The 15547-nt window shown below is 36.3% G+C and overlaps 1 protein-coding gene across 3 annotated transcripts in view; it reads right to left on the bottom strand.

The window, feature by feature from the left end:
• LOC109051206 (protein unc-13 homolog B-like) overlaps positions 1-15547 on the bottom strand; it is an 80532-nt gene that overhangs the window by 7914 nt on the left and 57071 nt on the right. For all 3 annotated transcript variants that reach the window (XM_042764837.1, XM_042764839.1, XM_042764838.1), the window contains 18 exons: positions 15463-15537; positions 15149-15368; positions 14346-14573; positions 14042-14183; positions 13120-13289; positions 10909-11024; positions 10610-10773; positions 8459-8609; positions 7424-7492; positions 7241-7330; positions 6994-7134; positions 5903-6033; positions 5726-5811; positions 5497-5623; positions 5315-5411; positions 3937-4080; positions 3332-3409; positions 2841-2918 (listed from right to left, as the gene is read on the bottom strand). In XM_042764837.1, the coding sequence (XP_042620771.1) occupies positions 2841-2918; positions 3332-3409; positions 3937-4080; positions 5315-5411; positions 5497-5623; positions 5726-5811; positions 5903-6033; positions 6994-7134; positions 7241-7330; positions 7424-7492; positions 8459-8609; positions 10610-10773; positions 10909-11024; positions 13120-13289; positions 14042-14183; positions 14346-14573; positions 15149-15368; positions 15463-15537 (2307 nt within the window). The remainder of the gene's footprint in view (positions 1-2840; positions 2919-3331; positions 3410-3936; positions 4081-5314; positions 5412-5496; positions 5624-5725; positions 5812-5902; positions 6034-6993; positions 7135-7240; positions 7331-7423; positions 7493-8458; positions 8610-10609; positions 10774-10908; positions 11025-13119; positions 13290-14041; positions 14184-14345; positions 14574-15148; positions 15369-15462; positions 15538-15547) is intronic.

Here is a 15547-nt window from a genome sequence, read left to right as displayed (position 1 = left end):
ATGTATATATATATATATATATATATATATATATATATATATATATATATATATATATATATATATATATATATTATCAATGTTGTGCTGATTAATTTTTTTGTGGCAACCATAATGCTGTTTTTCTCAGGAATTTTGGATCCATGGAACGTTCAAAAGAACAGCATCTATTTGAACTCCTTATTAACATATTGATGTCTTTACTGACACTTTTGATTAATTTAATGCATCTTTGCTGAATAAAGGTATTAATTTCTTCAAAAAAATACTTAAAAAATTAAAAAATATTTTGAAAGGTAGTGTACATTAAATAAAAGCTACTAAACAGTTTAACCCTGACTATTATATATTTGGCCTTTATTGATTTGAAATTTAGTCTGTACATTGAGGTTGCAGATTTGTGGAGGGTATGAAGTAACAATTTCTCCCAAATGTAATCAATTCCCCTATAAAATACAGACATGAGATGAAGGTCACAGTGAGCCAGTGTTCAAGGGGCTGAGGCACGGATGGGAGTTCACACACAGTTCAGACACAGCTGATCACTGGGACAGCGGCGTGCCTGTGGGCTGAAATGGGGCGCTTGTGCGATTGTTGGATTATTAAAAGGACAATAAAGGATGAAACACAACTAAGAATCCAGCATGGATGAGCCCAATAACAAACCTCCTGTAACTCTTCCTCCTCATCCTCACTCTCTTCCAGCTGGGGACAGAAGCCAGATCATACAGTCAGACTGAAGCTACTGTGCCACCATACAAACACGAGCCTAATGTTACATACAGTACCGCCTTCCTAACCAGTGAGCTGTGGAGATATGTGACCAGCAGATGTCACTGTAGAGTAAACCTGAGTTACAATTGATTCGTTTTTTTTTTTTTTTTTTCGGAAGCAAATGGAACAAGCTCCTTTAGAACCACCTAATAAGCCCTATAGTCAATCTAAAGAAAGTAACCACTGTTTTTTATTGCGCAGTAAATGGGGAGATAACCAACAATAAACATTTAAAAAAAATTTTTTTTTTTTAAATATGTTTTACTAGTTTTTCAGTGTAAAAAACAAAACAAAACAAACAACAACAACAACAAAAAACGGAGACATCTTTGAACCTTATTAATACAGAAATATAATTACAGTATAAGTATAGAAAGTATAATTGCATAAGATATTAAGAATTCAGAAAAATATATCAAAGTACATGCTTGATGTTTCATTATTTTATTTTTACTGGAAAACAAGTCAAAAGATTAAATTAATGAATTAATAAATTTAAAAAAAAAAAATTCTCCTTTTTTTTAAACCACAAATCTGACAAAGATGAGTGAGATATTTAAAATCTTTAATTTTTCAATGGGGTAGAAAGAAATTTAAATTCACTAGTTTTTCCACTATTTCAACTTTACATTTTACACTTTTAACTATATTTCATTATATCTTATGCAGGTTTACTTGTCTTGTTTTAAGGGTGTTTTTTTTTTTTTTTTACTGAAAAACAAACAGAAAAAATTATTCTTTTATTGTTCATTTTTGAACATAATTGATAAAGAAAAAAGGGGAATCATCCAACAAGTTTTAAAAGACAAGTTTTAGTCAACCACAGCAATCTGAAAGCGAGGCATGACTGGGATTTATGAGACCTGCTGTCCAACAAATCTAACAAAAATAATAATAAAAAATATCAAGTAAGAGGGAAATAAACAGATCAGCAATGTGGATAAATGCATGCAAGAATTCACTAATCCTTTACTAATCACTCAACTAATGCCACAACTCACACAAAAACACACACACACACACACACACACACACACACACACACACACACACACACACACACACACACACACACACACACACACACACACACACACACTCACCAAAATCTCACATCCTTACCAAATGAATATAACCAAACAATTCCAACATCACCTGATCCAACAGGATTGTGATCAAGCAAATCAGGGTTCTAATCAAGCAAAATTTCAATATACTGTACAACACAAGCAACTACACTACTTTCAAAACTATTTTTTTATATTTTAATTCTATGTAAATGGTTTCACTAGATTGGGTGAGCGGCCAGAGCTGAGCTATTTAATACATCCAACCTACTTGTACCCACTTCGCCATCTTTCACATTTTCTTCGATAACCTGATCAATCACAGAAGAAAGTGTAATAACATGTCTCTCTAAAAGCAACAGCATCCATGCGGTTCCTTTAGGAACACACATACTTTAATGGGACACAGCATCTCTTATGTACAAACCTTTTCTTCCTCCTCCTCCTCCTCAGGGTCCACTAATGCATCCAACTTTTTTTTTTTTTTTTTAAATAACGTTAATTATATTCTTTATATATTTCTAGAGTCTGCCATCAATTATCTATGAGAAAAATCAAACCCTCAGGTTGACAGTCATTCACAACGCTTCAAAAACTACTCTAATTTTCCTACCAACTAAAGAGATCTAAATTCAAGTCACACCCTGGCCTCCTCTGTGGCAATCTCAGGAGAAAAGACACAAATGCTGCTTTAACATCAGCCAAAACAGTAATCAATGCAATACAAGCTAAGTATAATGAAACTGCCAAAGTAAAAAATAACATCTGTGAAACTAGCACACTCTGTTATTTATATCATTCCTAAATACACCTGCAGGCAAAACGTTGACTGTATAAATGACAACACAACAACGCTGCATCAAGCCCATCTGGACTCAACACAGAAAGAGTTCTCTTATTATGCTGAGAGCGAATACAGGCCCCTGATGTCCCAGACAAATGAGGAGAGGACAAATGACTTTGCTTGGAGAAGGTCACCTTCCCCTGCTGCTCTCCTACCTGTTTGGCACCCATAGATTCAAACATCTTCTCAAGCTGGACACGCAGCTGCTGGACATTATTCATCAAGACGCATGGCTGAGGACAAAGAGAAAGACACGAGAGATTTGTTAGAAAAGATGACAAAATACATCAACTTGCCTGTAAAAGAAATGTGCTTTAAATACAAGCCATCAAAGGCACACTTAATATTTTTATATCAATAGGGATGTGGGTAAAAATAAAAATGTGTGTGTGTGTGTGTGTGTGTGTGTGTGTGTGTGTGTGTGTGTGTGTGTGTGTGTGTGTGTGTCTGCATATATATACACACACACTCACTAAATTGATATTTTTTTACATTAAATACATGAAAAATAGTTAACTATAATGGCTGTTTTTGGATAGTTCAAATGAAATTCTTTACAAATGAAAGAGCAAAGACAGAGAGACTGATTAGAAAAGATTACAAACTAACAGAAACATCTGTGTTAACTACCAGGAGAACAACTTACAATTTTCTCCTTATCACAATAGGACGGGAAGCTCTTCTTCAAAATGGCGCTGTATTGTAGCAGAACTTTGTCAATGGTCTTTGAAGACAAAGAAATAAGAACTGAGCTTAACTGTTTTCAAAAGTCAAAATAGCTTAGCAATAGCATTACCAAACAAACAAATGAAAAAGCAGGCTAAGATTTTAGGAAAACTAGCAGAAACTCTCTGGGGCTCATCTCAGCACTCACCACTCTGCGTTTGCTACCCTAAAACTGCTGGAGATCAGAACAACAAGCTCTCCACGTGTCTGATAAAGCTTCTAGAGGGAGCTTTGCATTTCTCTCAGAAAAGCTGGCCAGACTTAGTCTGGAAACTGACTAAAGCTTAATGGAAATGACTGCATTAAGCATTTTCCTTTGGTTACAACAAAATCTCATTCTTTCAGACGACTGTTTTTGCTCCATTGATATTCTTCATTTGCTCCGCACTGAGATGCCCTTTGGCTAAAAAGAGGCCATTCTCTCAGAAATCGCTGATAATTCTAGAAACAAGATAATACTCTGACAGCTGACATTTGTTCTGACATGAATCTATTTGTAATCGTTTAGGAGGAATGCTGGTCCACCTTTGCAAACCGGCGGCTGTAGAGGGCCATGACTTTGGGGTCGGGACACTCCAGTTTCTTGATGATTTCAAAGCTCTGGTTGAGCTGGGTGAAGACGTCCACCACCGAACAGGAGAAGAGAGCGTGCTCTGACGTCTGCTGGAACTGTAGCGGAGAGAGAAGCACATCATTTAAATGCCATTTCCATTCAGTTTTGTGTCAGGTCAGGTTACCTTTATTTATATAGCACGATTTTTAGACAATTTGCATGACTATTCGTCATTATGTAGTTATGAGGGCGGTGCGTTTTTCTTAAAAGAATATAGTTTCCCTAAAAATGAAAATGTGCTGAAAATTTACTCATGTTCAGGCCATCCAAGATGTAGATGAGTTTGTGTTTTCATTTGAACAGATTTGGAGAAATTTAGCATTACATCACTTGCTCACCAATGGATCCTCTGCAGTGAATGGGTGCCGTCAGAATGAGAGTCCAAACAGCTGATAAAAACATCACAATAATCCACATGACTCCAGTCCATCAATGAATGTCTTGTGAAGTGAAATGCTGCATGTTTGTAAGAAACAAATCCGTCATTAAGGCATTTTAACTTAAATTGTCTCTTCTCGTCAAAATATGAACCCATAACCCATAATAATTCTTCCTCCAGTGAAAAAGTCCATCACCTGTTGTCCTCTCACATCAGAATCCATCAACATATTTTTTAGAACTGTTTTGGATGTTTTATAAGTGTTTTCACTTGTAAACGTTGCTTGAACTGTGCATATTTCTCCCCTGATTCAGACAAATGACTTTTTCACTGGAAAAAGGCAATATTATGAATAGAGCACTTGTATTTTAGCCAGAAGCAACAGTTTGAAGATAAAAACATCTTGATGATGGATTTGTTTATTACAAACGTAGCTTTTCTCTTCAATAGATGTTAACTGATGTACTGGTGTGGTGTGGATTACTTGTGGATTGTGATGTTTTTATCAGCTGTTTGGACTCTCATTCTGACGGCACCCATTCACTGCAGAGGATACACTGATGAGCAAGTGATGTAATGCTACATTTCTCCAAATCTGTTCTGATTATGAAATATATTATTTTTCATATTGGATGGACTGAGGGTGAGTAAATTGTCTGCAGAATTTCATTGTTTTTTTGAAGAACTATTCCTTTAACAAGCAGGTAGAAACACATTTTTGTATAATTAATATAATAGCTCTTGAAAAACTTGCAGATGGCAAAAATGTTAAACTATTAAACAGTTTTGAAAGGCAAAATGACCAGTTTGTGGGCACAAGAGCAACATAAAGACCAAGAAACACTTCTGTGATGAGAATGTGTGAAAGACAGCTGGCTATTAGAAGGGAATTGCACTGAAAAACATCTTACTCCATCTTTTTTATCTCTCTCCAGGGCTCCATGCATGAACTCCATGGACACATCCTCGTTCTCATCCAGCCACTGCAGCACAAACTGCTGGAACCACCTGGAAAAGGCAAGACATATTGTGAACAAACATCAAAAGTGCTTTTACTTCTGTGTTTGGTAGTTGAGATGAAGAGCTCACTCACGTGGGGTATTCAGGCACAGCTCCCTTGGAGGTTGCCAGATCCTTCACGTATTCATTATACAGCCATTTGACCTTGAAGTGCAGGTTCATGTAGTCTGCACTTTTACACAGCCGGTGTTTTTCATGTTCTGTGGAACAAGAATATGTGAATATAAACAAAATTTGGTGGCTAAACAAAAAGGTCATATAGTCTCAAATATACTAAATCAACAGACTAAACTGTTACTGACCTTCCATGGCGTACTTCATATCCTGAGAGAACTGATTCCACATGACCTCTGCACTCAATTTCCCAACATTCAGTTCCTGAGGAAACCTGTGGAGAAACAGAAACAGACAGACACATGATGGCAGGAAAATAGAGATGGATAGGGTATGTATACATTCAGGTTTGTGTGCACACTCACTGGTTTAAGACAGGGGTGTAGTTGTTACGGTCCTCCTCAGTGATGGACACTATAAGGGTAATGAGTTTGGGCCAGAAGTCTAAGTTTTTGATGCTCGGGCCCTGATCTTCTGGGGTGCACTCGTCCTTATGCTGCAAAAAAAAAAAAAAAAAAAAAAAAAAAAATACAAAACACAGATCATTTGCTTGATTCACAGTAAATGAATTAATTACAATTAATATTTTAATAATTATTATATAATTAAATTAAAGTTTTCATTCACAGACATTCTGAATTGGTATTTTAAATTATTAAAAATATACATTTTACAGGTAACATGACATTTTTAATGTTAACTAAAACTATTAATAAAACTAACTAATAAAATTTGCCTTTGTAAATTGAAAAAAGATAAATATATATATTATAAATATAAATATTAGATAAGAAAATGAGAAATGTTATCTATCTGAAGTACTAATACCAACAGCAACAAAAAAAGCTTTAAAAAAGGCTAAATAAAAACATTAACGAAAACTAAAAAATAAAATTAAAATGAAAACTGAAAATACGTAAAAGCTAATTCAAAATATTACTAAATGCTATAACAGTATTACAATAGTAATAATTAATAGTAACAAATAGATTGTAATACATATAATTATAAAAGTTTAAGTAGTCATTCGTTGTTGATATCCCATGAAAACTGTTAACAATGGGGAAAAAAAAAAAATTTTTTTTAACTTGAATGGCATGTTTTAAGAACACTGTGTCATTCGTGAGATGCTACAAAAGATGCTGAGACACGAGCACAACAGTCAAACACATTCGTCTAGGGGTTTACATAGAACAATGATGGAGAAGTACCTCAGTGGAAAGGAAAAACACATTCTGTGTGAACGGCCCCTTTAAATGGTGTGTTTAAGCATCCTCAACAGCCCAGCAGAGCACGCCAGCTCAACCAATGACATTAGTCTGGGGATGTGGCAGTTTTTACCACACTGTTTGGTGAAGCTTGTGGCCCAGAGATGACACACTTTGGCTTTAAATCATGCGAGAATGCAAAGCATTAAAGTCATAAACTGTAGGTGGTAGATGAACGATTGTCTAACCGTTTCTCCGATCTGAGAATATTGGCGACTATACAGCTCCTGACAGTTGTTGAAGATGTAGTCATACGTGGAGTTGAGGCAAGCTTTGACACAGTCTCGTACAACCTGACTGGCTCTCGGGGGACTCTGCAGTTCCTGGACCTGTCCAGAGTGAGACAGCAGACAGGATAAATGAAGGACAAAATGAGCACTTATTGAAAATATGGATTGAGGATCAAAACTGACTCTATTTTTTCCCCTTCTTTACCTTCATTCTGAAGAAGGTGATGCTGGTCAGGAGGTCCACCGTAGATTTGAGGTCCTGTAAACGGTCCTTACTGCTTGCAGGGAAGTTGTTCTGAGAAAGAGAAGAGACAGAAACTGATAATTCACCAATGTATGATCTAAAAATTGTAAACGAAAAAAAACTGTTTAAACTGCCAACACTCACTCGATACATTGAGAGGTCAATGCGCAGGGAATTGTGCAGCTGATCCAACAGCTTGACAAACCTTTCTTTCTGCAAGACGAGAAAAATTAAGCAAGATTTTCAGCCATCCAGGACACTGGCATGAAATATTTAGCTAATGCATCTATATATACTATATATATCTATATATATATATATATACACACACACACACACACACACGTACAATGCACAAGACCTATGGACAACTATTAAGATACATTATGGTGCTTTTTGAAATTGAGATTATAAGTAAAACCAATTTTTGTTTTCATACAGATGGAACAACATGAGCTGGAGTAAATAATGATTTTGAGTCAACTAACCCTCTAAGTGCTAATGGCAGCATAGCGTTAACAAGCATATTTTTCAAAGGCAACTTACTGTAAGCAGAACATCAAACAAATGACACTGTTGTCTTGACAATATAATTACAGCTTGCAATTAGCTCAAGTGTTCCAATCCATAATGGTGACATTGAATTGTGTGTCCCATGGTGCATTACTTAGCTGGTCGGTCAATACAAAATAAAAAAAACTGCCACAATAGACACCACCATTTTCAAAATTGTCTTTTGATGTTGCACTATTTCCTGGTTAAGGACCTGAATATGTTCAATGGTTTAGTGCGGACACATTGAAACTGTCAAATATTTAAGCCTTTATATAAAACAAAATGCAGAAAGAAACACATAGGAGGATTTTCTGTTTCTTCTCTTCCATAACTTTATCTGCCGTACTTCCTCCGTCAAATACAGAGCTTTAGGCTTCACAAATGATCAGAAGTTCTGAATATTCAAAACCTTTTCAGGGTTTTTAGTTCGATGACAGTTATCAGCATTTTGATTTACATTTAAACATGCTAATTCTTTGCAAAAAGCAATCATAATTAATTACTTCTATGAAATAATAACAAAATAAGAAAGCAAGAAAGAAAAATAAAATAAAATGATCTTGCCCATGCTTTTATTTGTATGTGTTCTTTACAATCTGTGTATTGTGTGATAGTCGAACATACCCCAAAGTTGGATGCAGCAAATCTGTGGCTAGCGGAGACATTGGTGGATGTAGTGGTGTGGGCGTAGTAGGCGTTGATGTTGGCCAGCAGGGTGCTCATCACAGCAGGGACCCCGGGACACATATACTTAGATGAGAGACATGCAAAGTGCCTATACAAACAAAGACAGGGAAGATGCAGAGGATAAAAGTGCTTCTCTTCAAAAACATCCACTATACATCCACTTTGTGCTAAGAAAGACAATCCCTCTATTCCAAAACCTAGGTAGGCAGCAGTTTAAGGCCTAGATACACTCCTGACGAGAAAGTTGGTTCAAAAGGATCATAATATAAGGATCAAAGTGTCTTCAAAAATGCAGTCTTTTAGATGATTTTGAAGACAGCATCACTTTATTTTTTTAATCCCAGAATGCATTGCAAAAAAAAAAAATTCAAGATGGCAGGCAAGACAAGTGACATGTTAAGTTATAAATAAACCTATAAAAATGCAATTAAATTATTCATTTATTAAATGCAATCGAAATGTTACCCAGTATTTGTAAATTAATATTTGTGTATTGCAGTTAGCTTAGCAACATGCTAACGTCAAACTCTCCTGAAATCCTGTAAAGTGTTCCAAATGAGTCACTTACAAGCAGTGTTATTTTAGTATCACTGATATATTGATATTATAGTCGAAATTATAGTTTTTGTTAATATTTTCAATGACATTTTATTTTTATACTTTCGGCTTTCATTGTAAATCTTCAGTAATTTTGTTGTGTGTTTCTGTAATTTTTATTAGTTTTTGTTGGTGATTTTTTTTTTTTTTAAATATGTCTTTATAGTTTTTACTGAGTTTAGTACTTCAACTTATTTTTTTCTGGCCTTGTGGCCCATTCAGTGTGAGATATGGCTGCTTGTGTGTGCTTTATTTGAGCAATGTGCTCCATTAATGAGCATCTCCTCACACTCCTGACGCCTGATCGAGACTGAGTCACACTCAAGCCATTAACAAACACAGACATCAGGAGTTTCTTTACTGCCTTTGCTAGCCAAGATCCAGCTACTGCCACGGAGAAGACTACATTTATTCATCCTTCACTAACCTGATTTGCAAAGTTATTATAGTTGTGCTGTAGTCTTTTAATGGTAAAAACTTTAGCAATAATATCTTGTCATGTACCATTGCTTCAGTACAGCTATGAGGTAAATTGACTCATAACATGTGCAAGAGCTCACAAGCTCCTGACAGTCTCAAGCTTATAAGTAAAAAGAATAAATTAAATCATATCGATTCAAAGTCATATCAAGACTTGGATTTTATGAAGTTTTAGATACCTGGACGTTCAGTGGAGGGGCAGACACCTCTCAGGTTTCATTAAAAACATCTTAAAACCATCTTAATTTGTGTTTTGAAGAAGTCTTATGGGTTTGGAATGACACCAAACTCTCTTTGTACATTTTTCATCATTACTGGATGATTTGATTGAATTAATATAACATTAAGGCTCATCAATTGATCCTCTGCAGAAAAATCACAATTCACACAACTTCAGGAAAATGTATTGTTACTTTGTGTTTTAAGAAACAAATCAATCATTAAAATGCTTTTAACTTCAAACCGTCACTTCTGGCCAAAATACATAATCTATTATACTGCTACCTCCAGTGAAGAAGTCCATCCCCTGTTGTTTTCTCACATAATGCACCAACATATTTATTTAGAGCTGTTTTGGAATGTTTTCATTGAAGAAAGCAATATTATGTATGGAGTATTTTAGCCAGTAGCAATGGTTTGAAGTTAAAAACGCCTTATGAAGGGTCACAAGACATTAACTGATGGACTGGAGTGGTGTGGATTATTGTGATGTTTTTATCAGCTGTTTGGACTCTCATTCTGACGGCACCCATTCACTGCAGAGGATCCACTGGTGAGCAAGTGATGCAAATGCTACATTTCTCCAAATCTGTTCTGATGAAGAAACAAACTCATCTACATCTTGGATGGCCAAATATATGTGATATTTAAAGATCTTGTGTTTTAATAAGAAAGATAAAATTAGAAAAAAAAAAAAAATGAGCAAGAATACAGCAAAGAATAACAGATGGATGAGGGGGCAGAATCAAGAAATATGAAGACTGACAGTATGGAGGGTGGACTAATACATACGTCATGGCCTGGTAGATGGATTCGATCCCATAGCGCATTGCAAATTCGTCCACGATCTCTTGCGGCACATCATCAAAGTAAACCTTCCAGGCATCATCACCACGGGTATCTGGGATTTTCACCACACCCTGACTGAGGACATCTGTGATGTGATGAAAGAGGTTCTACGAGAAACAACAGAGACTAAATATTAGTGACTAAAAGACTAACATCATCTGCCTGATAGTGAGAGATCTGTACGTGGTAAATGCATGTCAGGCAGACGCTGTGGTGTCTGTGAGCTGGTTGTGCTGCTCTACCTCATGTAGACAGGTGTACTGGACGTGGTAGGGGGCCACTTTCTCTTCACCCTTAATTTCCACACTGATGTGAAGACGGATGGCACCGGAAACAGCAGACTTATCCGTTCTTTTCTCTGTGGGGTGAGATATGGATGAATAATTACAGATGTGCAGTGATATTTAACCAATGGGAACAGTGCAGCAACATTACCCTGGGACCGAGGGATATGATTGGACGAACATTTTATAGTCCTATACCTTCCACAGACAATACAAATACATATAAATACATTGAGACCACTTAACTTAGTGATTGCTATCGGGATGTGAAGAGACTTTCAACCAGCATAAAAAATGTTTTGGATCACCTACCCTGCCTTTAATTCATGTTAATTCACAAGCACAGCCTACATGAAATTTTATAAAACTGCACTAACAACAAATTTATATATATAAAAAAATTAAAAAATTACAATTAAAAATATTTGGCATAAGCAATGTTTATTCAAAGTAATATTGTTTATCATCCAAGCAGTAAGATAATTGCAGTTATTAAGCCAGTTATTTTAAAATGTTCAGTTTTCATTGTAATTTTAGTTTAAGTTTTTGGCCTTTTTTTATTCAGTTTTAATTATTATTTTATTTCAGTTAGCCACTACAAAAACATTTGTAATGTTTGTTTTAAGTTTAATTTAATTTATTTCAGCTACATTTCACTTAAAAAAATAAATAAATAAACGTTTTAGATAACAATAACAACACTATACTTAACAGTTTGGTGAGTCAGCATTTCTGTTTACAGACGATTTACAATCAGAATTTAGAGCCTGCACTGTTCCCTTTTATAAATCTAAAATGTTTACTATTTTCATGTTTGATATTCAGCTTTTCTCTCTCCCAACTGAAAAATCCTTAGGAGGTTTTTTTAATAGAAACACCAGGTTCTTCTTTCTCGAACCATTTCCCCGGACAGGCAAATTATTGGGATAATTTATATATGTCGTCTAAACGGTGAATTTTCGACTGGAGTGGACTACATAATAATCAAGGAGGATATCTGCGCCGAAGAAAGGATGGAAAGAGAGAGAGAGAGAAAAAGAGAATGACATGGGTGAGAAACAGACAAGAAGACGTGAAGCTGAATTACTACTATTGAGAATAATTGTTCCAGCAGGTGTGGTGGCCAGAGATTCAGAGAAAGATGATCAGAACAGCAGAACAGTCTGTACAATCAGAAATTAGATCATAAACAAAGGGTAGATTACTTCAGAATAATAATAATAAGATGTGAAAAAAGCAAGTGTGGCCAGTGGATTTCATGGTTGGGATGTCCTGGGGCCCTTTGGGCTGCTGCGCACTGGGGTAATTGGGCGAGAAGGGATGTGCTGTCAGGCTGGGAAACATGGGTAATGAAGTATACACACAAATCTTGGAGTCATGGGCCATGTCCCACTTAGAGAGAGGTGGTCAACACCATGCATCATTATATGCAAGTCCCAAAATTCAATAACATGTTGTTTCTTGTTCTATAAAGAACTAAAATACATTTGCATGATGTCAAGAGACTGTCAAGCCACATACTAATACTAACAAAGAAAACTGATGTTAAATGGAATAGATCAGTGTGAACATTTCTCAAAATTTCTCCATTAGTATTCCACAGAATAAAGAAACATATGAGTTCAGAATGGTGAGGGCGAGTACATCTTTAGAGAATATTCATTTTTTGGGGTGAACTGTCCCTACAACAAGTATACAAGTCAATGTGAACGTTTTGTGCTCTGTAAGTGCCTTGGGTTTAATATTTTAGCAACAAAATAACCTCTTTCCTTTTATAGCGAAGTCAAAGCATGACAGAGAGGTTTTCCACAAAGGACCAAACACATTAAAAATATGCATCCAGCCACAATGACAGCACACAGTGTCATCCCAGGTGATGTTTTGCTCTTACGGCTAGTTTACACTGACACAACAAATACCAGCATATACCAAATTTGGTTGAACATTACAATTGTTTCATTCCAACATTCTGAATCTAACAGCCAATTTTAAAATGACAGAAATGCAGCCAGTTGTTGGCACAGTGAAGTTAAGTTCTTGCATATTCTTGTACTTCCCTGAATTTCTACATTATTGCAGAGAGATCAGGACAAGGTGCTGCCTGGACACTAAAGACTTAAAACAAAAAGAAAGACTTCAGAATATACAAAAAACCAGTCTAGGGCTTACCGAGGTTATACCAGACGTCCATTTCTCCACTCAGCGTGCGAACCTCAATGATGCTTTGGCCCAGGAAGTCGTCAGATTCCCTCTTCAAACGCTGCTTCACTCGTGACTTTATGTCGTCATCTTCATCCCAAACACGAACTTTGATGCGATCAGAGGAGTTGTGGCATTCACTGGAAGACAACACTTATCTTCACAATCTGTGTTGAAGATCAGAAACTATGTGCATCTCATTTTGAAGGCTGTGCCCTCCGGAGGATGCATTTGTCAGCCACATACATCATCAAGTATGTCTTAAAAGTCATAGTTAATAGTTAATTACTAGTAAAAACTGATCCCCAAACTAAAGTGTGACCTAATTTTTTTCTTACTTTAGAATGTTATGGTTAATGAAATGGCTTGACTACATAACTTCTGCATAGATTTCCAGTCTGGAGGAGTCAGTGCTAGCTTCCAGTAGCCAGTCTACAGATTTTGGTCAGTCAAAAGCACAGAAAATCACAGCCTCAGCATCCATCCAGTCAAACGATTTCCAACATGCTTTACAGCACATTGTTTTCATTCGTCATGCGTCTTCTAGCAATGTGACACATGTTTCTGCATATTTGGAACTTGAAAGTCTGGTAGTGAATGATGTGTATCATTAGTTTATGATGCCCAGTTTTTACTGTAACTATTTACAAAGTTGCCAATTTTTTTTAGTTTATTCCAGTCTTAAGATACGACTAGATTGAATAATATTGAAAACAGACCAGTGGTTCAACTACAGCCTGTTCATTCAGACAAGTTTATTCCGCTACTGAAAAGAGACTGGATCAAAAACTGGGTGACACACATTCTGAGTAAAACAGCCTAGGGCAACAAAGGAACAAAGAGTGACACTTCAATCAAAGAGATAGTCTCTGATTGGTCGAATTCTACTTACAAATGAAACTTTTCCTCCCAGACAGGATTGAGGTTGCCGTAGATCGTCTTGGTCCTCTTTTTGGTTTTACCCACCTGGACAGTCACGTAGGGGTCACTGGAGCCAGTCTTATCTTTAGCCTGCAGTCCTTGAGCACATACAACTATAACAGAGACAGATTAGAAGATGGAAAGTCATTGAGGTATAGAGGAAAATTTGCATTATGCATCATTTTACAGTGACTTTTAAATGGCTGAATTTAACTTAAGTAAAAATGGAACGATATTTCCAGAAAAATTGTAATGTAAATGATCAGTTTTTGAACCTGTGATGGTGATCTTGGCTGACCACTTGGACGTTCCATCCAGGACGCTCTGCTTGATTGTCTTCATCTGCTGAGCATGGATGGCCTTGCTGACCACAAATACATCTCGGATGACTTCAAAGATCTCAGGCTTGTTCCTCTCACGGATCTTCATGCGATCCTTCATGGCCATGATGATGTTCTGAGTGCGGTCCTCAGCACCATGTTTGGAGCTCTTTTCAGCCGCTCCTAAATGAAAGAGTTAACGATGGTTAACAGCATTTTGATTTGTGTAGATTAAATTAAGACTGTAAATAAAATGCAAAAAAAGAAAAAAGAAGTAAACAACTAAAACACTATAACATCTAAAAAAAAAAAAAAAAAAACTTTTTAAATTAAAAGTACCATAAAAAAATAATTCATTAAATAAATTACTCATGTAATTGTTTCAATTACTTTATAATGGAATTCTACAATTAAAGTACTTGAATGTAATGTCTTTCATGTCCTATTTGCAAAAACTCCTCTATATCAAAAACACCCTAAACAAAAACTGTAAAATATAGCAAGCTCATAAATCCAATAAACACCCTGTCTTATAAAATTATTATTATTTTACGGTGAGCATCAATTCTAAATCATTTACTTAATTTTGGCTAATGGATCTTTCAACAAGGCAGACATCACTGAAGGAAGTCCATTTGGGTAAATGAGTTCAACAGGGCAGATGACAAATACAGAGAGGAATGTCGGGCAGTAGATGAAGGTAGGAAGCTGTCAAGCAAGTCTTTTGGTTCAGACATAGCACAGGTGCTCATACTTACGCTGCAGGCAGTCTGCATTCAGCAGCTCCTGACACTTCTCGTGACATTTGACCCCGCACTCCGTGCAGCGCATGCCCTGCCGAGCAATGCCCCAAAGAAGCCCCTCACACTCGTAACAGTAGGTGGGCGTTGTGGCCGTCCACACCTCAAAGTTGTGAGGTGTTGTACAAGAAATGGGGTAGATTAAAGCTTGTAGCGTTTTCTTATACACATGGTTCTTCTGTAGAAGTGAAAGAGTTTGGGTATAAAAGTGAACAAACACTTATTTAGAAAATATTTATTTCATAAGGTCAGAAACAGAAAGTTCAACTAACCAGTTCCTCATCTTTTATGGAGGAGCGTGAGGCCATCGCAGATGCAATGCCAGCCTTCCTGGCTTGGACCAGAGACTATCATACA

This window comes from Cyprinus carpio, chromosome A10 (genome assembly GCF_018340385.1).
Source record: "Cyprinus carpio isolate SPL01 chromosome A10, ASM1834038v1, whole genome shotgun sequence".
NCBI classification, from domain to species: domain Eukaryota; kingdom Metazoa; phylum Chordata; class Actinopteri; order Cypriniformes; family Cyprinidae; genus Cyprinus; species Cyprinus carpio.
The sequence above is the reverse complement of the archived record's forward strand: the minus strand, read 5'-3'. Positions and strand labels throughout refer to the sequence as shown.